Source organism: Pristis pectinata, chromosome 1 (assembly GCF_009764475.1).
Source record: "Pristis pectinata isolate sPriPec2 chromosome 1, sPriPec2.1.pri, whole genome shotgun sequence".
In the NCBI taxonomy this organism is placed as follows: Eukaryota; Metazoa; Chordata; class Chondrichthyes; order Rhinopristiformes; family Pristidae; genus Pristis; species Pristis pectinata.
Genome location: NC_067405.1, coordinates 138,629,566 through 138,652,459, shown reverse-complemented (window position 1 = coordinate 138,652,459; position 22,894 = coordinate 138,629,566). Strand labels below are relative to the sequence as shown.

The 22,894-nt window shown below is 41.0% G+C and overlaps 1 protein-coding gene across 2 annotated transcripts in view; it reads right to left on the bottom strand.

Moving 5' to 3' along the window:
- The window catches only part of ak7b (adenylate kinase 7b), a 43,443-nt gene that overhangs the window by 13,222 nt on the left and 7,327 nt on the right, over positions 1-22,894 (bottom strand). For both annotated transcript variants that reach the window (XM_052019123.1, XM_052019129.1), the window contains exons 5-14: positions 22,562-22,672; positions 20,950-21,033; positions 20,085-20,173; positions 17,317-17,407; positions 15,860-15,934; positions 11,304-11,453; positions 8,608-8,736; positions 4,829-4,958; positions 2,276-2,404; positions 960-1,028 (exon numbers count right to left, since the gene is read on the bottom strand). In XM_052019123.1, coding sequence (XP_051875083.1) covers positions 960-1,028; positions 2,276-2,404; positions 4,829-4,958; positions 8,608-8,736; positions 11,304-11,453; positions 15,860-15,934; positions 17,317-17,407; positions 20,085-20,173; positions 20,950-21,033; positions 22,562-22,672 — 1,057 coding nt within the window. The remainder of the gene's footprint in view (positions 1-959; positions 1,029-2,275; positions 2,405-4,828; positions 4,959-8,607; positions 8,737-11,303; positions 11,454-15,859; positions 15,935-17,316; positions 17,408-20,084; positions 20,174-20,949; positions 21,034-22,561; positions 22,673-22,894) is intronic.

Sequence of the window (22,894 nt, the reverse complement as noted above, 5' to 3'; positions counted from 1 at the left end):
TCATGGCAACTGGGCCACATGCATCTAACTGCTGAAGCCCTCCCCCAAAATGCCTTGAAACTCTTTGACAGGAAGCAAGGCTGGACATGGAACCTCACCTCTGTCAATGCTGCGAGGCATTTTGAACAGCTTGTAAACTTCCCTGATGCTCAGAGAAGTTTAAAAAATTAACAATCTCTGAAAATATAAGCACAAAGAAATAATTTAAAACATTAAATGAAACAAAATAAGTAAAAGTAAATAATGTAAAAGTTAGATTTTCCTCAATTTCAAGTTGGAAATCCCCATTCAATAGGAATTTTAATCCTACATTAGGTCTGTCTGGTGAAAGCAGATTCCTCAGTATAGTACTGGAAAATCCCATCACATCAGGACTCCATTGTTGGACTCCACATGGTGTTCAGCAGGAAAGCTGGTCGACAGATGCATCAGCACATCTTGGACTCTTGGGCAAATGGTGTAAATGTGACATTTACTATCCCGGGTGCAGCTGAATGCTGGAGGTTCCCTTTGGAGCTGTCTGTGACAGACAACATGACTCAGACCATTATTTCCAAAGCTGATTGCAGAAGCTAACTGTGTTCTGATTGGCTGTTGTGGTCCCTACATCACAATGGTGATCAGTCTTCAAAAGAACTTCATTGGCTTCAGAGGCACTTGGGATAATATGAAAGGAGATATATAAATGCAGGTCTTTTTCATTGAGAGGAGAAGATGATAACAGAGCGGTGATGTGTAGGGGTTTAAGAGCCTTGAACAGTGGATTAGATGAAGGTAGGTAGCTGGAGAAAAAGGTGAGGAAATAGGTGATAACAAAAGAAAATTGTGGAAGTACTCAGTAGGTGAGGCAGTATCTGCAGAGAGGGAAACAGAGATCACATTTCAGGTTGGTGACCTTTGGGTTTCTTACATTATTGAGATAGTTTTACAAATTATAAACACAATGAAACATTACCAACCAGGAGTGATAGCTTTGTCATACTGTGGTAGTTTGTTCATGCCACCTTCTTCTTCCTCCTCCTCCTCAGCTGTATTGTAAGACAAAGATAAAAATGAAGGTGAGTATAGACATGGATGAATACAGGTCTTCAAGAGCACTGCCATGTCTCTGCTGGGATGATATGTGGAAAGCAACTCTTTAGGATAAAACAGCTATATTAGACAAAAACAATGCATATTTACGTCAATAAAACAATTCGTGTTGTCTTATTCTGGATGTATAATTATTAAGCTGCATGAGGAAATTAAATAAGTAAAACTCTGATAATCTGGTCTGTGTGCATAAATCCTAGTGATCTGGCATCTAGCAAGTCCAGAGTGTGAGCAGGGTGTGTGGTGGTGCTGGGATCCGGACTACAGGTTGGGTGGGAGGCCAGGTTTGGACTGTGAGCCAATGTCCAGACTATGGGTCAGGAGTGTGACTGGGGCTGAGGTCTGGACTGTGGGTCAGGAGTGTGACCAGAGCCAGGGTCCAGATTGTGGGCCAAGTGTGCGGCTGGAGCAGGGGTCGCAGTTGGGAACACTGGAACATGGGCAGGTTTGTGGCTGGAGCCAGGGTACTTTGACAAGCTGAAACACAATTTTAAGCAAATAACAAGAAACATTTAAGGATAATTTTGTAGTTCTTGCAAGAACATATTATCAGGAAAGCTACCCTTCTGTATTCCGTATTTCCAAAACATGTATTTCAAAATAACATAAGCTGTAGCATCAGTCACAGTCTAAAATAAAAAGTTTGTATCTTCTTGTACTCAGTTTTCTCCAACTTTCTACATCTTTACATTTTTATTTTTGCAGTTTTTCCTCTACCTGGATGGCTCTGTCACCAGTTGTTGCTATCTCAATATTCCTGTTTATTCTTTACTACAAATTTTCTCTTTCTCCCATTCTTTGTTATGGTCCCTCTTGTTGGCTCCCAATTGTCTTTTGGTGCCTCACATGAATGAAAATCAGGGCGAGATGGTAAAACAGCAGTCGTTGCGGACAGGGCCAAGTTATCTTGAGGCTACTCTGGGAAAGGACAGGACCCTACTGTACATTAGTGAGACCTTGGCCATGGTCACCATTACTGATTTAACCCAAATTTATTTGATTAACAAAATTTAAATTTCCCTGCTGTCACATTGAGATATTCTGAATCACAAATAGGATAACGTAACCACTATAGTCATGTTTCTCCAACTATTGTGCAGTTACATATCTTTCCCCAAATCTAATCAGACCCAGTGTCTTTTGGACAGGACCATCAGGCTACATGGAGGCCAACATAACTTACCACCGAAGAGGTCCTTAGTTTGTAAAAAGGTCTTGGGAAATCCATCAAGAATAAAACCCTGGTTCTGGCAAGGCATAGATAACAGCTTCTTCTTCATAAACCTGATGATGTAGGTGTCATCCAAGCGACCTACAGAATCAATATCCATATTGTCCAACAGTTAGAATGCAGAAAGAAGCTTACTGATCTCTCAACAAACAAATGTTGAGAGATCCAGGTTTCTGCAAGGTGTGGGAAAGTAAATATAAAGAAAGCCATGAAGATTGACTGCAGGTAATTGGGTCAGAATTTACTCTAAAAATGGCAGTGGGGCTAATAGTGGCCATTGTTATTCAAGTACTTCATTAACTTCAGGAGAGGGATAAATGTATCGCCAAGCTCAAATATTCACTCCATCCCTAGTTTTGTGAAACCACCAACTCATTGTTTGTTTCACTACTGAAATTACATTGAATTCCGTGAACTTGCTGTATTTATGCAGCAATTCCAAATCAAATTCACCAGTGAAAATAAAGCCTTGCTCATTTTGACCAAAGTGCCATCAACAAAAAGGTGTTGGGAAAGCGGGAGGGAGGGAACAAGGTAAATTGGTAAATTAAAATTGGTAAATTGGTTTATTATTGTCACATGTACTGAGATACAGTGAAAAACTTTGTTTTGCATGCCATCCATACAGATCATTTCATTACATCAATACATTGAGGTAGTGCAAGGGAAAACAATAACAGAATGCAGAATAAAATGTTAGTTACGGAGAAAGTGCAGTGCAGGCAGACAATAAGGTGCAAGGTCATAATGAGGTAAACTGTAAGGTCAAGAGTCAATCTTATCATACTAGAGGACTATTCAATAGTCTTATAACAGCGGGATAGAAGCTGCCCTTGAGCCTGGTGGTACGTGCTTTCAGGCTTTTGTATTTTCTGCCTGATGGGAGGGCGGAGAAGAGAGAATGTCCGGGGTGGGTGGGGTCTTTGATTATGTTGGCTGCTTTACCGAGGCAGCAAGGAGTGTAGGCAGAGTCCATAGAGGGGAGGCTGGTTTCTGTGATGTGCTGAGCTGTGTCCACAACTCTCTGCAGTTTCTTGCAGTCCTGGGCAAAGGTACTGTGTCTTGGTGGGGGTGGGGGTGGGGGGGGGGGGCGCGGTGGGGAGGTTGGGTATTAAGAAAGCCAATTGGAAGGGAGGATGAGGTCAGGGATTAGTGAAAAGGAGAGGACATCAGTTATTGGCAGGAAATGAGAGACTGGAGATTGATAAGGGAAAGAGAACATTGATCGAGTGGGATGAAGTGAGAAATCAGTGGAAGGCACAGAGAACGGATATCAGAAAGTAGCAAGCGACTAAATCTTAGAGCACTAGAACATAAGAAATAGAAGCAGTTGGAAGATAATTTGACCTCCATGCCTGCTCTGCAATTCAATCACTTATCTTTTACTTTAGCATCACTTTCCTGCATTAACTCTGTATCACATGATTCTCCTATCTAAGAATTTATTGGCCTGTCTTGAGATTCTGAGGGGGCTTGAGTGGATAGATGCTGAGAGAATGTTTCCCCTCATGGGGAAATGTAGAACTAAGAAGCATATTTTCAGAATAAGGGGTCACCCACAAGACTGAGATAAGTAGGAATTCCTTCTACCCCTGCCAAACATCAGGCATCTTTCAAATCCACTACCCCAGAGCACAGTGGAGGCTGCATCATAGAAAGTAATCAATACTGAGCTCGACAGGCTTTTGGACAATGGCGGAATCAATACTATGGGAAACAGGCAAGAAAATGGAACTGAAGCCAAGATCAGATTAACCATGATCCTACTGAATGGCAGAGCAGTTACCCAGGGCGCTATGGCCTACTCCTGCTCTTGGTTCTGTTCTTATATTCTGGAAGGTTACTGTGTTTGGTCTAAGCACAGCTCCTTTATTGTGTCACTGCTCTACCATTGGCAATTTAACTACATTCTGCACAGAACTCAAGTGCTGCAGAATAGAAAAGGGATTAAAACAAGCACTGCAAATAAAGTAACTGAACTCAGGACTATTATGGATTTTGGGGGACCACTGGATTTTATATTTCCATACAACATAAAAAGAGGTCATTTGGTCTATGGAGTCTATGCTGGCTCTCCGAGCAATCCCACTTCCCCCATTTACTTCTATTCTCTCACACACGTCAATTATTATTCCCTTCTCCTCCCAATAGCCACCTACAATAAGTGTAATTTACAGTACCCAATTAACCTAACCAACCAGCACGTCTTTGGAATATGGGGGGAAACCAGAGCACTCAGGGGAAACCTTTATAGTCACAGGGAAAACGTGAAAACTCCACATACAATGTACCGGCGGTGAGAATCAAATGTGGGTCACTGGAACTGTGAGGCAGCTACATTGCCTGCAGATCCACTGCATCCCCACCCCATGTATTCCATGCATCTGGTCAACCTTTGGCCTTATAATTTGAAGCAGCATTTAAAAGGTTTTGAACTCTTACATTTACACTCTTGGTACATTTATTCATAAGTAAAAATAAATGCAGTTAAACTCTGTCAATTACCACCAGATTGGTCCATATTTTCTCTGACTTGGTCGAGGAGTTCCTGGGGATCTCCGTCTCCAGCCCCTTCATCATCTTCTTCCTCACCTTCTTCAGCTTCCTCAGCATCGGCCTGTGAGCTCCTTAATTCCTACGGTGACAAACATGCAGCGTGATATAAAGCTGTAAAAATGAAACTGTTCTAGTTTTGGAGAAAGGCTTCAAGTTGCTCGAGCTGCTGATGCTCTTTGCTGTTGGTACCAGGAAGATTCCCTTAGTACAGTTGGCATGATTAGAGACACAAGATTCTAGATTCTAGCACTTGTCGCCTTTGTATTCCCACTTATCACCCTCCAGCCTCCACCTTCACCTTCGTCCTCCCCTCCCTTTTTATTCCCCCTTGTCTGCTTCTATCACCCACCTGCCTTCCAACTCCAACCCTCCCCCTCCCATATGTCCATCATGCCTCACCAATCACCTCCTGGCCCCTGTCTCATCCCTCCTCCTTTCGTCTTTATTACTCCTCTCAGTTCTTAGGCACGATGCAGGGTCTCGACCCAAAATGTCAACAATTCCTTTCCCCTCCACAGATGCTGCTCGACCTGCTGAGTTCCTCCAGCAGATTTTTTTTACTGTTCTGTTATGATTGCCTGGCTGTGCTTTGCTGCAGGTTTCACAGTGGAGCAGGAACCTGTTTTGATTCTCCAGTATGTACGCCGGGGAAGCTACTCTTGGACTCTGCCCCGGGTTTGACCTGGTACAGGATTTGTGAGTCCATTCATTTACATTAAGATTGTAGGGTAGAAAGAATAACATAGGTTAATTATTATTTTGTTGTAACGATTGTAATTATTTAACATCCTGTGAAATGATTTTAATAATATTTTTATAACTTTTTTAAAACTTATTTTACAGAAATGCGGAAAACAGGATAAGTAGGAGAGAAAGCTAGCAAAGAGAAGTAATCTCATAAAGCAATACATCTGTCCATAATAATAAAAACACAGAAAATGCTGGACCCACTCAACAGATCAGGCAGCATCTGTGGAAAGGCAAACAGAGTAATCGTTTCAAGTTGAAGACCTTTGTTGACTTGGCCAACTAACTTAGGTTAGGTAAATGACCACACGAGTCTTAATTCCAAACTCGCACATTTTATGTATCAACGTAACTATCCACATAACCTTGTTATAATTGACCCCAGGTCAATGACTTAGGTTCCTGAATGCTATTGTTCCTCTTTGTACCAGTACTCAAATTATATTGACCCCTGGCCAAATAACTCATAACATCGAAATAGGGGATCTCCCGTTGGCCAAACTTTTGATCTTTCTTCTCCCTGCCCCAGGCACAAGGGAACTTCCTTGCAATAGATAGTCTCCGGAATTCTTGCTGCTCTACCTCTGAAATCCTTGATTTTTATTCCTTTTCATTATCAGTTCTGCACCGTTATGCTTCGATTCTGTTGGTTCTGACCTATTGGGCTAGTCTGTGTCGACCTTTCATTGGCTCTGGCCCAAGGCCACAGGTAGCATTGCCTCATTGCTCTTCTCCCAAATAAGGATATGCCTCTTGATGTCACTTATTTGCTTTTCTCTGAATCAGGCCATTTCAAACCAGTTACAGCCAGTTCACGTCAGACACTGAGCTCAGGTTATTTCAGTTTACGGACACAGACTATTCTTCTTATAAACCCGTGTTTATTCTTCTATTTTATCAAAGAACATCCCACAAATAACTTCTTATTTGGTATTGGTATTGGTTTATTATTGTCACGTACCGAGGTACAGTGAAAAACTTGTCTTGCATACCAATCATACAGGTCAATTCATCTCTGATTTAGCAGATTATCGGTAGGGCCTTACTTTAATCCAGCAAGGATTAGTTCAGAAAACCAGTTCACAAAACGGTGGTCACAAGAACAGTCTCACAGAACGACAGCCTCCACTTCGTCCACCATGTGGCGAGAACAAAGACATTTGTTTTGTCCACTGTCAACTTGTTCCAGCAAGCTGTTTTGAAGATTTTTAATTTTTTCAGGCCAACACCTTTCATTAGAACTCTTGCTCCTCCTTCTATAGATGCTGCCTGGCCGGCTGACTGTTTCCATCATTTCCTGTTTTTTTTTGGTTTTCGCATCTACTTATATATCTTCTTCTTGCTTGCTTTTATTTACAACTTTGACATCTTATTAGGCTACCCCAGAGCATTTTTTAACTAATGGAGGACTTTTGAAATATAGTTACTGTGGTAATGAATGAAATATGACAGCTAATGTATGCCCAGCAAGTCACCGTGAGCAGCAACGTAATAATGGCCAGATAATCTGTTTTACTAATGTTGATTAAGGGATAAATAGTAGACAGAACAATAGAGATAACTCCCTTGCTGTTCTTTAAAGAAGTGCTGTGGGGTCATTTGCATCCACCTAAGAGACGGAAATGTGGCATCTTGTCTGAAAGCCAACACTTCTGACACTACAGCACCTCACAAGATCACAAGACAAAGCAGCAGAAGTAGGCCATTCGGCCCATCGAGTCTGCTCCATGAGCTAAACTAAAACTATTCCTATCTAGCCCCAATTTCCAGCCTTATCCCCGTATCCCTTGATACCTTGACTAATTAGATACCTATCAATCTCCTCCTTAAACACCCCCAATGATTGGGCCTCCACAGCTGTACGTGGCAAAGAATTCCATAATTTCACTACCCTCTGGCTAAAGAAATTTCTCCTCATTTCTGTTTTAAACCGGTACCCTCTAATTCTAAGATTGTGCCCTCTGGTCCTGGACTCACCCACCAGGGGAAACAGCTTAACCACATCTACTCTGTCCAGTCCTTTCAACATTCCAAATGTTTCTATGAGGTCCCCTCTCATTCTTCTGTACTCCAATGAATACAAGCTAAGAGCCGACAAACGCTCATTATAAGTAAGCCCTTTCATTCTGGGAACCATCCTCAGAACTGTCAGCTGAGGTTTCATGCTCAAAACTCTGGAATGGGATTTGAACCCAGAATCTTCTGATTCAAGAGGCATGAGTGCTACGAACTGAGCCACAGGAAATAAATGCAAATCAATAAAGGCTTCATAAAGGTACATGACTGAAGTACCGTAACAATGATCCCACAGAGGAAGAGAACACACTGCTGGGAAATATTAGAAAAACTCAATCTTTATAAACCTAGCCAATTATTAAATTGGATCACACAGCAGCACATAAAATATTAAATAGCATTTAAAATGTTTTAAAGCAAGAGTAAATGAGAGCAGGCTCTTTCCACCTAGATTAGGAGAGATGTACGAGAGGACATGGCTTTAGGGTGAAAGGGGAAAGACTTAGGGGGAACTTTTTCACTCAGAGAGTGGTGGGAATGTGGAACAGGCTGCCATCTGACATGGTAAATGTGGGCTCACTCTTAAGTTTTATGAATAAATTGGATAGATACATGGATGGGAGAGGTCTGGACCGTTATGGACTGGGTGCAGGTCAATGGGACTAGCGGAATAAAGTTCCGGCACAGACTAGAGGGCCGAATGGCCTGTTTTCTCTGTTGTAGTGTTCTATGGTTCTAAAATAGCCAGGAAAACTGCAGCAGAGATAAGCAGAAACCAGCGAATTTAAACTCTAGTCCAAGAATAAAATTTTCCCTTGGCTCTGGAACAACCTGCCAGGCAGGATGGAAGAGGTAGGATTACTGGGGCTGGATGATCAGAAGAGGACTGGAGGAGAGGGCTAGGACAGTTCAAGTGGTCTCTCCTTATCCCAGACTTCATTCGTGCCCAGTTAGTGTACACATACCAGGTCTGCTATAGTCTCTGTGATGACATCTTTAATTTTGATGTGGTGCAGCTTGTAATGCTTGGCCAGCTTCTCCGCCACTGAGGTTTTCCCCACTGCTGGTGGTCCAAAAATGGCAATCTTTAATGGCTGTGGAAAATAAAAAGCAATTTATTTGTCAGAATAGTGAAAGATTCTACACGGTTTTCAGCAAAATATCCTAACTCCTTTGGCTGTAAACCAAAAACAAACATAACTGCAGCTGGAAACAGGAGGGGGGCAGCTACTAGCATGGGAAATGTGACAGCCGGGGGGAGGGCCATTTCAGGTGGGTCTAATGGGAAGGGAAGGCGGGAGAGTGCCAGGAGGAGCATGGAGGGTTGTTGTTTCCTTGCAGGGCTAGTGCACCCTTCTGGGATTTTGTTTTATTTATTCATTTTTTTAGGGTTTGGGTATCCCCAGGAAGGCCAATGTTTATCATCCATCCCTATTTGTGTGAATATGAGAATGCGGTGGTGAGCCATCTTCTTGTCATCCTTTTGGTAATCCCACTGTGTTGTTGGGTAGAAAGTTCTAGGTTTTAGACCCTTTGAGTATGAAGGAATGGCAAGAAATTTCCAAGTCAGGATGGTGTGTGACTTGGAGTTGGTGTTCAGATTTGAGATTTATCCAACAATGGGACAAGCAATGCTAAACTTAACCTTTTCAAACCTTCAGTTGTGCAATATTCAAGCAGAAATATAAAGTTAAATATTGGATTGAGTCACTTTGAGGATCAAGCTGGCAACATTTGGGATCTGTACGGAGCTCCGAATGTCCCTAGCCTAGGCTCACCCCACGAATAAAGGTCTTTGGGCAAGTTAACAAAGGCAAGTCCACTGTAGCCCAGTCTGAATCAGGGCCTTCAAAACATGGCAGGGGAAGATGGGAGGGAAATGTGCAAATAAGCACACTTCCAATGTCCAATATGTAAAGATAAACTCCAGTAATCCGCAATCTCATTGTTTAGAAATCCTGATGGTTCAGCACCTGGCTCACCAGATACTGACTCTTGCAGTCCTTTTGACACACCAGGGCCCTTGTTGCCACACTCTCTCTAATGCACTGAGGCTCTGGTTCCCATGCTCCCTCTGACTCACCGGGGCCCCAGTTCTCACACTCCCTGTAACTCACTGGAGCCAAAGTTCCCAGGCTCCATCTAACTCACCAGGACCCTTGAAACTCACCTGGTTCTGTTTCTCATGCTCCCTTGAAACTTATTGGGGCATTGTTTCCCTGCACTCCTTTTAAACTTACTGCATTCACTGGAATATTTATTATTCCACTGTGTAATATCTAAAAAGAAGTGAATTAAAAGCATGTTCAGGTATTGCATGGTATAAGTAGCTTAGCAGGAGAAGCCAGAGAGTGGTAGTAGACGGTTGTCTCTCTGATTGGAGGCCTGTGACTAGTGGTGTTACGCAGGCATCGGTGCTGGGCCCGTTGTTGTTTATCATCTATATTAATGATTTGGATGATAGTGTGATAAACTGGATCAGCAAATTTGCAGATGACATGAAGATTGGGGGGCGTAGTGGGCAGCAAGGAAGGCTATCAAAGCTTGCAAAGTGATCTGGACCAGCTGAGAAAATGGGCTGAAAAATGGCAGATGGAATTTAATGCAGACAAGTGTGAGGGGATGCACTTTGGGAGGACAAACTAGGGCAAGACTTACACAGTGAATGGTAGGGCACCGAGGTGTGCGGTAGAACAAAGGAACCTGAGAATACAGATCCTTAATTCCTTGAAAGTGGCATCAAAGGGTTGTAAAGAGAGCTTTAGCACATTGGCCTTCATAAGTCAGCACATTGAGTACAGGAGTTGGGATGTTATGTTGAAGTTACATAAGATGTTGCTGAGGCCAAACTTGAGTATTGTGTGCAGTTCTGGTCACCTACCTACAGGAAAGATATCAATAAGCTTGAAAGAGTGCAGAGAAAATTTACACGGATGTTGCCAGGACTTGAGTCATAGGGAAAGGTTGAATAGGTTAGGACTTTATTCCCTGGAGCACAGGAGGATGAGGGGAGATCTTATAGAGGTATACAAAATTATGAGGGGTATAGATAGGGTGAATGCATGCAGGCTTTTCCCCCCTCAGTTTGGGTGAGACTAGAATGAGAGCTCATAGGTTTAGGGTGAAAGGTGAAATATTTAAGGGGAATCTGAGAGGGAACCACTTCACTCAGAGGGTGGTGTGAGTGTGGAATGAGCTGCCAGCGGAAGTGGTGGATGTGGATTCAATTGTAACATTTAAGAGAAGTTTGGATAGGTGCATGGATGAGAGAGGTATGGAGGGCCATGGTCTGGGCACAGGCAGATGGGACTAGGCAGAAAACCAGGCCGGCATGGACTAGATGGGCTGAAGAGCCTGTTTCTGTGCTGTAGTACTCTATGACTCTACAATATCTAATAATTCGCAAATTCTGCTAGTCCAGCACCATTGAAGTCCTAAGCACGTCAGACTAACGGAGCTTTACTGTATCCAGTGCAAAGGTAACATTGATATTTTGCACTAAGGGCGGGGCAGGCGGGGCAGGGAATGAACAGCCCAAAGGTCCACTATTCCATGCAGCTGCTTCTGCTTTCCTCTTGGTCCATTCCTTCTGTATGTGAAGGAATGTAAAATGATATTTCAAGAAGAAATGATCAATCATTGAGATAATGAACAGATTTACCATAAGTCCGCGAGATTGCTTGAATTCTTTGAAAAGGCTCTGGATGTTTTCTACGATACCAGATTCAGCCACCCAGCGGATATTGAAGTTTTCCTTAATGAAAAAAGCCTCCATTGTCAGGTTCACCAGCAGGTGATCAAAGTCTGATTGCTGTTAAAACAGAAAGCAAGTTCAAATATTGAAACTTCATATTTTGAAAGGCAAGATTTAGTCAATAGTTCATGGTTTGCCTTGAACCGGAAGCATCCTTCACAGTGTGTTGCTTCAGGATGGCTAACAGTATCGTCAAGGATGCCAGCACCCTGGCTATTCCCTTCTCTCTCTTCTACCTTCTGGGAGAAGATACAGGAGCTTGAAAGCAGGCGACCACAAGAACAGTTCCTTCCCCACTGCTCTCAGACTTTTGAACCAATCACCTCTCTCACGTCCCCATTCCCAGTGATGCTTGCTCTCTTAATTCTACCTCTCTTGGTTATTCCATTACTGTCACTTCAGCATTTTTTACACTACTTCAAATTGCACTGCAACCTTTACACCATCCTGTTATTTTGTGCTCATCACTGTGTTTATTGTTGTATTTATTATTGCCAAGTCCACTGTTTCCTCTGTGAGCTTCACGTGAGCAAGGAATTTCATTGCACCCTGGTGTATATGACAATAAACTGATCTGATTTGATTTGTGGAGTCTCAGCACACGCTGAAAAATTCCAATGAAACGTCCACTCGACATGTTAACTGCCTTTTTCTTTCACATGCTAAAGGGATTCCTGTATTTGAGAGTTACCTGAAATAACTGTAGAAAATATGATGCTCCCTCCTCCTCATTCCCTCCTCCCTCAGCACACACTGTCTGTTTGGCAGCAGTCCCTGTTCCAAGGCTTCCCCTCCAATAGTCTCACACTGGTCACACTTGTGCATGACACTAATTTTTATGTGATTCTTCCGAAACATTTCCTCCAGCTTCATTTCCTTATTTCAGCTGACTTAACCAGCCTCTCTCCCTTCTCATTCTCACACTGCTCCAGCCCCGTCCTTTCCCACCAGTGGTTTCTAACGGACCAGGTGCGGCATGTCGAGAGTCTAAAGTTCAATGGAACAATCCTATCTTTTGGAATGAAAAAAAACCAATCAAATAAAATCTGCCAATTTGGAAATTATAGAAGCAGGTAATTTCAGGAGCAACACTGTTTGAGAATAAACAAGTTACTTTTATTTTGGTTATCAGGGTATAAACAACATTGGTATTGCTGGGAGCTGGGAGCATGGCCTTGGTATGCATTGGCCACATAAAACCATTTATTTTTAGCGTGACTATACATCTATTTAATGGAATGAAACCTTATTAAAACCATAATGTGGGAGTCACAACTTTGTTTAAGAAGTGGAAAATTATCCCTAGTGTCTGCTACGTTTCACAGTAAAGCATAAGTCGATTTTGCCAAATGACTACTTCCCGAAACAAAAGTTACTGTATACGTGGCTAAGTAGCAGTTCCACATTGGCACAAAACGATAAAATCTTGCACCCAGCAACAGCAGTTAATTTTAGAATGTGCACCAATGATGGTCATTTTTACCCTGTACTACCTCAATGCACTGTGTAATGAATTGATCTGTACGATCGGTATGCAAGACAAGTTTTTCACTGTACCTCGGTACAAGTGACAATAATATACCAATACCAATACCATTACACAGAGCAAGTTCAAGTTCAAGTTACTTTATTGTCATTCACCCATATTGCTATAAAAACACATGGAGGAATGTAATGTCATTTTCCCCAGACTCACACAACAGAGGACATACATAGAACAGGGGACATATAATAAACGCAGACAGAAAAATTGTGCAAGTACAAACAGTGCAAAAAAATGGTATATACAGAATACAAAATTAGTGCAGGGTTAGTGCAAAACTGAGTTAGACAAAGAAAATACAGAACTCAGTGTGTTGCACTAAATGTATAAACACGTTCAACAGCAGCCAAAGTTCTTGTATGCCATTGAGCAAACCAGGGCTTTTGACGCAGCATTTGTCTGAAACTCCCTCCAGGGTATTCAGGAGCCTGACAACCTGGGGGAAAAACTGTTGTACAGTCTAGTAGTCCTGGCCCGGATGCTCCAGTACCGCTTGCCAGATGGCAGTGGGACAAATAGGTCGTGGGAGGGATGAGAAGGGTCAGCTATGATTCTGCAGACCTTGCACATGTATTGTGCTTAAACCCAGTTCAAGGTGGCTGTTGCTAGATGGCCTTCTCCATCCTCAGCCATTCATCCAGCTGGGCATATCCCTATGCCTCCAACGGCAGGAACATAGTCGGGAGCTGGGAGCGTGGCTGGGAGCTGGGGCAGAGCCAGATGTGCAAGGGAAGTGTGGCAGTAGCATCTGGAGCTGTCTACAAACAGCAGCTGACTGTCTTCCAGTTGACTTGGAGTGCTTTTCTGGGCAGGTTACTTCCACATTTACACTATTCATGTACAAGAACTGAAAGTTCTCTGCTGACTCACGAGCAATGAGTATGCTAAATTGTATGAAAAGGTTTTGTATGTTTTTATGGGACTGGAAGAAAACTGTGCAACACTGTAGAAGATCCTCTTTAAAGACCAGTGCACCAAACAGTGGCTGGCTTTTGCTATTAAGCAAGTAGCTATCTTTCAAAAGACAGTAGAGTTTGTTGAAAAAAAATGAATCATTGATGATTGAGATTGTACTGCAAATCTGCTTCCTTCAAGAAAACTTAGAAAAGCTCAGAGAAAGTTATGTCACATCAGATACGAAGATATTCTTCAAGAGTTTGGTTGAGGATGGGGAAATTAGTGAAGGGGAATTATATAATGCAGTAGTGAATATTTTTCTCAACAACAGAGTTACCAATATGTATGCACATACACTGTGTAATGGTCGTTACTGCTGTATGTTGTAAAGTTAACCACGATTGCTGGGTATAAGATTATTGCTGTGTCAATGCAGAACTGCTGCTTACCCGTTACCAGCTTTAGGGTGCTCAGAATAGCTTAATGGAGCCTTGTTGAGGAACATAGTGACATAATCTGCATTAGACAGATGACGCACAGACCAGGTGACCGTTTTGCGGAGCACCTACGCACTGTCTGCAACAGCCATCCTGAGCTTCCAGCTGCATGTCATTTCCACTCCCCTTCCCATTCCCACACCTCCTTGGCCTTCTCTACTGCCATTCACAAACTAGAAGAGCAACACATCACATTCTGCTTGGGTAGCCCACAGCCCAAGCTGAACTTTCCAGTTTCAGGTAACCCACTCCCCATGTTCCTTTCCCACTCTCACCAGTCCACCCAGGGTCTCTCTCCCCTGTTCCCCTTTTCTGTCCCTTCCACACTAGCTAGACATCACCCTCCCACACCTGGTTCCATCTGCGCATAACCCACATACCTACCTACCTGGGTTTCTTCTCCCTTGGTTCACTTTTCCCATCACCACCACCCCCCCCCCCCACCCCCACCCATCTGGTACGTCTGCCCATCCGTTATCTGGTTCTACCTGTCTCTACCCTTTCCCCTACCCCTCTCCATCTACCTGTTATCTTTCACTTCTCTTATGTTTCCACCTTTCACCTACCAGCTTCTGTCTCAGCCCTCCCTCTCAATTTTCTCTATACCCTTAGGGTTTCAATCCAAAACATCGACTATCCCTTTAGATCCACGGATGCTGCCGGTTCTTGACCAACTGAGTTCTTCCCGCAGCTTGTTTTATGGCTCCAGATTCCAGCACCTGCAGTCTCTTATGTCTCCATAATGACCTGAATTATGTACAAAGCATTCTTGCCATTGTCAGACAAAAATTGCTGCCTAACATTTAAGAAACAAGAATTGACCTTTTGGTGAATGGGCAAATGCAAAAGGGATAATCTCCTGACTGGAAACCATTGAAAGTACCAGTTTCTAAAAGGTAGCCAAAGTTTTCATTACACAAGAGACAGAAATGCAGTGGAATATCCAAATCTGGCAAAGGCATTGAATTCATATTCTGTCTACCTGGCAGCACATTCCCTCCTCAGTAAGTCTTTCCAATAATGAACATGGTCTGGTCATCTCTCAGTGCTTCAACAATGAAAGCTACTTCATTTGTGCGGGGAGGTTTTGAAATTGACTGCACACCTTTCTCATGATAAACTGTTGAAAGACAAATGAACCTTACAAAAGTTGGCTTTGAAAGAAAACTACAATTCACAGAAGGCATTGCACTACAGACAGCACAATGAGGAGAGAGTGGATGCTTCTCAAGAACATGAATATATTTACCACCATCTTTTACTTTACATATTATTAATGTTGTAATGTGTTGTAATAATTAGCAGAGTCTTTTTTAGTCTTTTGATCTGGGATAAAAGGTTTGCGTTTCACTTAATACAGGTAGGGAAGGGGATAGTGGGAGTTGAGTTTTCAGACAGGGAACTCCTTCCCGTTTAAACGTTGGTGTCCCTTTTTAAGACTGTGGGAAAATGTCACCCTTCTTGTTTGTTACCTTGCTGAATAAAATAGAAACACAAACTGTTAAAATCAGAGAAGAAGAGCTTACTGTCAACTCATTATTCAGCAGGGCATCTTCTTGTGGAATGTGCTGGATCTTGCCTGGTCCAAGCTTACTGATCGCCTGTAAGGATAATCACAAAATTAACTATGCCTCTTGTAACAATAACCTTGTGATTGAAGGCACTGTCTAAGATACAACTATGCACTGTGGAGATTAGTTGAGTTTCCTACACTGATATGGTAATCCAAAATAAGAGGGAATATCTGTACAGCAAGACGAGTTTAAATGTCTCAAAGCCCTTCACTAAATGAATCAGAACAGGAATATATACTACATCAATAACACTGCACAAACAGAAATTAAGTAAGTGAGCAGGTAATCTGGAATGTTGGTTGAGGGAATAATGCAGACCAGGATTTTTTTCATTCTTTGAAAATTACTGTAAGATCCAAATAACTACCAGAACATGATGGTGCCAGGGCTGTTCATCATAGGATGAAATATCCAACAGTGCTCTACTCCTCATTTTGTCAATAGGCAGCATTCTGAGTTCAAACCTGCTACCCCTCACCTGGTGTTGACTGTATTAATTAAAACAAGCCATGAAATAAGTTGGAATCATCTATTCAGTCTGTGCAACTGTTTCAGCATCCTGACATAACAAATTTTACTCTGCACTAGAATTTCTCCCATAAATTTTAAGAACGAACTTCAAAAAACAGGCACCAGCTAGCTGGCAGTGTGAAATTGATTATATAGCTGGGACTAGAAGCAGCAGCAAAACCTGCCAGGCTGGCATTTATAGCCCATACCTAGTTACCTTGAGAAGGCAGTGGTAGGCTGTCACCTTCTTGTTCTGCTTTCTTGAGAGTAGTTTGATAGTGATGTATCAAACTGGAGCAGGTGAAAACATCGGGAGTCAGGTATGAGTCAGATCAGGTAATGTCACGAGGTTTTCACTCCTAAACCACTTCAATAATCCTGTTGACTTTCAATAAGAATCCAACGGCTTCATGATCACTTTTACTAATGTCAATTTCCTTTCTTTTAATCTCAAGGCCTTCGGAATTAACCCTTTAAGTGCAATGCTTAGGTTGATAGCAATACATTAAATATAAAATAACCCAAATCCCTCATAAGGAAAAGGACTTGGGTGGAGAAATAAATTAGCCAAATATCCCTGCCATACCCTAACAAACACCAGAGAAAATGCTTGGTGCAGGAAGGTGAAGCTGACATAGAAATGAAATCTTAGAATTCCTTTGAAGAAAAAAGTGAATGAGTTTAAGGCTGTCCTATTGCAATTTTATCCTAAGTTTCTGCTGGTGCAACTGGATGGAGATGTTGTTTAAACACTTCCTATGCAGCAAAATTAAGTTAAACGATCTTTCTTTGGAACAATTTATATTTTGTATTTTGACTTTGTATTATTTCATAAGATCACCGTACTATCAAAAAAAGTTGGACTGAAACATTTTCAGCAAGGATCTCTAAGCATTTACCTTCACCAACTCTTTCAATGTGTGCTTTGACTCATCCAACGCAAGTATGTAGTACGTTTTTGGTTTATGTTCCGCTATATTTTGTAACACTCTGCAAGAGAGGGCCAAAAATATGTCACGACTTTTAAATATTGCAGATTCCCTAAACGGACTGATCCACACTTATGCTGTCACTGGAACAAGTCCCAGGCTGTTGTAGAATCATAGAGAGTCATGGAATCACACAGCACAGAAACAGGCCCTTTTGCCCATCTGCTGGCAATGAGGGCCGTATCCTTCCATGCCTTGCCTATCTAAGCGTCTGCTCTCCACCTCCAACTTGTCTAGAAATTTGAGATAACAAGAAATAAAAATAGTTCAAGAGAACGTAACTTTTCAGCAAGTCTAATACATGGACTGATTCCTCTGACTCCAGCAGCAAGCGCCACACTTGAAAAATTATGTGGAAGACATTGTACAGCCACAGCACTGTGCTGGTATTCTCTGACCAGCATTTCCATCGAATACAGTTTCCTACTGGGAAGGGGGTATCATCCCAACAATACTTAGACTACTTCAAAACCTCTTATTTCCTACCTCACATGTTATTAAAACCAACAGGACCCCATTTCAAACTGACAAGTAAATATCAGATTGTGGTTCTTTTTCCATGACTCTGGTTTTTGGACCTGTACCATACTTTAAAGGATTATGCATTATAACAGGTAAAAGACATGAAAGGAAAGAAGTACTATCTTATTTTAATTGTCAGCGTTATATTTTGCAACCACAACTGAATGCCAAGACAAGAATTTTTCAGTAAATACAATGATCTAATACATTGCTTAACTCATATTGTAAAAAAAAGTTACCTATTTTGTTTTGCTAAAACTGTGTAATGGTATCCCAAAATGTTTTAACCCAGTGTAATCTTGGACCATTTGGGGATTTGGTTTGGCAAAAACAAATTGCTTTTACTCTTCTGAATGCTCTTGTGAATGACAAAGCAAATTCTCTTTGTTAATGGCACCACTTTGGTATTGAGTTGTGCTAAAGTTATGTTAAAGGTTAATGATTTTTTGAAGTAGTTTTCTTTGTAAGTTCATGCACACATTGTTCTTTGGTTTGGACACTTGTTCACCCCTCACTGAAATTCTGGTGTCACTGAAACGATAGAACACAAGGAAGTTGAAGGACACATACTTAAATAGGCAAGATGGAAGTTTGCTTAGGGAAGATCATTAATGTTCTTTAAAAAACAACAATGGATATTTTAACAATTGTATTTTTGCTTTATCAATGAAAGAAGTATTCTCACAGGCTCTTTGAATGACTGAGCAATTTTCTGAGAAAGAAACAAAATGATTGACAATTTTCTGAGTCAACTAAACCAGTAAGAACCAAATTCATTCCTTTCTGTATAAGCAATGAAAGGGTTTATCATTAGCAACTAAGTTGGCAAGGGCAAAATTGTCCAGAACCCCCTTCCTGACCATTGTCCAGTGAGTGCTGGATCAATGGGGAACTCCAACTTAGATGACTGCTAGAAGTTCAGTGCCATTTCCATTTAAGTATATGGAATTGAACTGCAGTAAATACATTGATGCCTGAAATGATACGTCTTATTTTGTAATACTGTTTTAGACATCATCTCCATTATGTTTGGACATTGGTAAGGACAAAACAACCATGACTGTGATGTTAATGTGACCAAAATTCATTCTCATGGTTCATAATGAGCAACAGCCCATGGACAAAACCCAGGAAGCTAACCATGGCTTAGTAAGGAGTCACTATGTTCCATGGAGAGAACACTGTATAGTAAAGAAAGGTACTTCTTATATTATTCTGAGTCCATTTTCACAAGATCACAAGACAAAGAAGCAGAAGTAGGCCATTCGGCCCATCAAGTCTGCTCCATGAGCTAAACTAAAACAATTCCTATCCAGCCCAAATTTCCAGCCTTATCCCCATATCCCTTGATACCTTGACTAATTAGATACCTATCAATCTCCTCCTTAAACACCCCCAATGATTGGGCCTCCACAGCTGAACATGGCAAAGAATTCCATAATTTCACTACCCTCTGGCTAAAGAAATATCTCCTCATTTCTGTTTTAAACCGGTACCCTCTAATTCTAAGACCGTGCCCTCTAGTTCTGGACTCACCCACCAAGGGAAACAGCTTAACCACATCTACTCTGTCCAGTCCTTTCAACATTCTAAATCTTTCTATGAGGTCCCCTCTCATTCTTCTGTACTCTAGTGAGTACAGTCCAAGAGCCGACAAACACTCATCATAAGTAAGTCCTTTCATTCCGGTAATCATCCTCATAAATCTTTTCTGAACCCTAATCTTTTCTGAACCCTAATGTTTTTTGAACAAACCTAATGTGTACATGATGGAGTTAAACTGAAAGGAAAACAAAAATATGTTACAAAATAAGCCAGCCTAACCTCAACTATTGTCACAAGGAATGTATTCAAATTGTTTACCAAGATTTTTAAAATGTTAAAGAAAATTGTCCAAATAAAGAATGTCCTCAGGGTGAGGACATCTTAGAACAAATCATAGCCAGTCCTAAATAGAATCTGAAAGACTGCTCATAGCCAATAGTGATACAAGATTGTACATAACTATGATGTAAGCTAAATTAATGCAGAATTTTATTAATTTAACTTCTGTACTTGTAATAATTAACTAAATTGTCCTTCTTTAAAAGCTAAGTATAGATTACAACTGCTGATATCCTTTATTTGATTGTTAGTTCCTTTTATTCTTCACTCACCCAGCTAAGTCATTCACGTGAATGGTTGGAACAATATTTTTTCCATCTCCAAAGCATGGTATTGTTGGATTCAGCCCAAGCCAGGCTTCCTGACCACAGAAAGAAAGTCACATGAGGCTAGTTTTGCATATCCTGGTATACTATATAACGTAATAAACAATGTGAGAACCATTAGCATTGCATTAAGCACAAAGACATAAGTCATCATTTCTAGCAAACCAAGGCAACAGCCATTTGTACAACAAACCACATAACCAAGGGTATGGAACTTCATCATAGTTTTTACCAAACATCAGATTCTGCAGTCCTTATCTCAGTAATACAAGTTGAGTCTCCATATGGTTGGTAAGCAGGAATGATCTAATTAAAGCAACAACTAAGGGAAGCCGGAATGAATGAGGCAGATCTTGATAATGACACTGAAAAGGGAATGTGGTGAAAAGAATGAAATTAAAATCTCTGGTGGCATATCTGCCTATCTTCAAACTGCATTTATGGTAATTCTATGCTTCTGTCCTAAGACTGAGTGGCACCAGTGAAGGGTTTAGGTCCACGATTTGATTCAACATCAACACTTGATCCCCTGTGAGTAATTTCCCTGTGGTGTAAGATCACTCAGTTGTAGCTGCACTATCAGAAAGAAACAGTGGTGGAAAAGACGATTCCCTGAACGTTTCTGACGAGTCATTAGAATGAATGACTAATGAACAGAGCAGAAGGAATCACAACACAGAAGATCATTCAACCCTTGCTTAAGTAGACAACAAGTTCTTGGTGATAGCATTCAGTAAAAAGAACTGCTACTGTGGATTGGGTTTACTCAAGATTGTCAGAAGGAAAAGGATAAACATTCTACATTCTTTACCTTGAAGAAGAGATGAAACACACTTTCATCCATTCCATAAATGACTCCAGAAGCAATAACGTAGGTAGAAAACTTCCGCTTTTTCTAAAGAGGAGATGCAAAATATTTTCTTAACAAGTAAAAAGCTTTACCTATACAGTATTAATAGAACTAAATTCTAAATAGGATTGATAGCCTAATCAATGGACCAGGAACCAGAGTTCAGGACCATTGATCCAAAAGCATGAAATCCACCATAGCAACTAGGGGATTTAAATTATATTAAAACATCTGGAATTTGAATAAAGCTTGTCTCATTAACAGAAACCATTAAAATACTGTCATAAAAACATGCCAGGTTCACAAATTTCCTTCAGAGAAGGAAATCCACCCAGCCTGGCCTATACTTATCTCCAGTCCAACAATGCAGTTGTAGATTGAAATCTCCTCAGTTCAGTAAATACTGGCAATGACAGCAGCTGCCACATCACATGAATTCATAAATTAAAAAAAAAGTGACTCAGCAAGTTACCTTTTTTAAAAAAATATAGAGCTAATCTTTCCAATCACAATCACTTAATCTGACTATCCTCTTGGAAAAAGCAAAGTAGCAATGAATAGTAAACAGACTTTAAAACTATTCCAGCCTGCATCGAGCTCTGCTTAAAAATGCAGAATAAGCAGTGAGATCCACAAAGATTATTTGATTATCTTCATGCAGCTGCTGACACTAACTTGACTCTCCCAACCTGGGCTAGAGCCTCCACAACACACCCTTCCCAAAGAAAGGTGTATTGTTTTGTCAATGTTCTATTCACTAAATTACATGCATGTAAACTATGAATTAGGAGCAAGAGTAGGCTATTCAGCCCTTCAAGCCTGCTCTGCCATTTGTGACCGATCTAATTGCAACCTCAGCTCCCACTCCCGCCTGCTGATCCACAACACTAGCTACTGTATGACCAGAGAGCAAGTTCACATTTATCCTGTAAAAAATATTACATAGCAGCCATATAATCTTATCATTCATTGTATATTTCACTTTTTTGATAATCAATAAATGTTGTTCAGATGTGAATCTATACATTAAATGCAATACAATGCTTCCTTAAACTTGAATTATTATGATTTTCCTACCGTGCTTCTCCCTGACCCCCTGTCGCTACTAAATCCCCTGAAAATAAAAATTCTCAAAACATATTAAAAACTGAAGGATTGTGGAATGGAGCTTGCTTTTGATCTTTAATAGATTGACATTTATATTCTGGCGATTCATTCCAAACTTATGAAGTGAAACACTCAAATAGACTTTCATATACAGCAAAGGAATAGGCATCTTAAACCTAAATCTATGATCTAGAAAGACAAGGAAGAGATGCATTATCACCTGAAAATTCTCTCATCTCAGGCAGCCTTCCATTCATGCTCAATAGCTTCCTGTTAGATGCATATATACTATCTGCTCCAACCATCCTTCTGACAGCACACTCCACATTCCTGCTATTCTGTGAGTGGAGATTTCTATAGAATACTCTATTGGATTTAATCTGCACTGATGGTATGTTGAGCCTTCACAGCTGTAAACAGCAAAATTACTTTTCCAAAATTTTAATTATTTTCTGTAGTTACATACAGTTTTTCCAAGTTTGATGACTAGCTTCTCAAGGCTGAGGTGATCCTTAAAGTTTGGATGAGACTTCCTTCTGCGATAATCGTCCTCCGTGAATGCAACCTCTGGATCCTCCTGATAAACATAACTGCTGTTTACTTTTTCTTCATTAACAGGATTAAATTATACAAAATTATTTAATGTGACTTTTACATAAGATGTATGTAGTAATGAATACCTAGAGAGATTTCATAACAGCAACTGTGTAAAGATTAAATTTTTCCTCCTAATTTCAGTTCTTAAAGATGCTAGCCTGTGATACACTTGGCTCCAGAGGCAGCTTTTCATTGCCCTGCT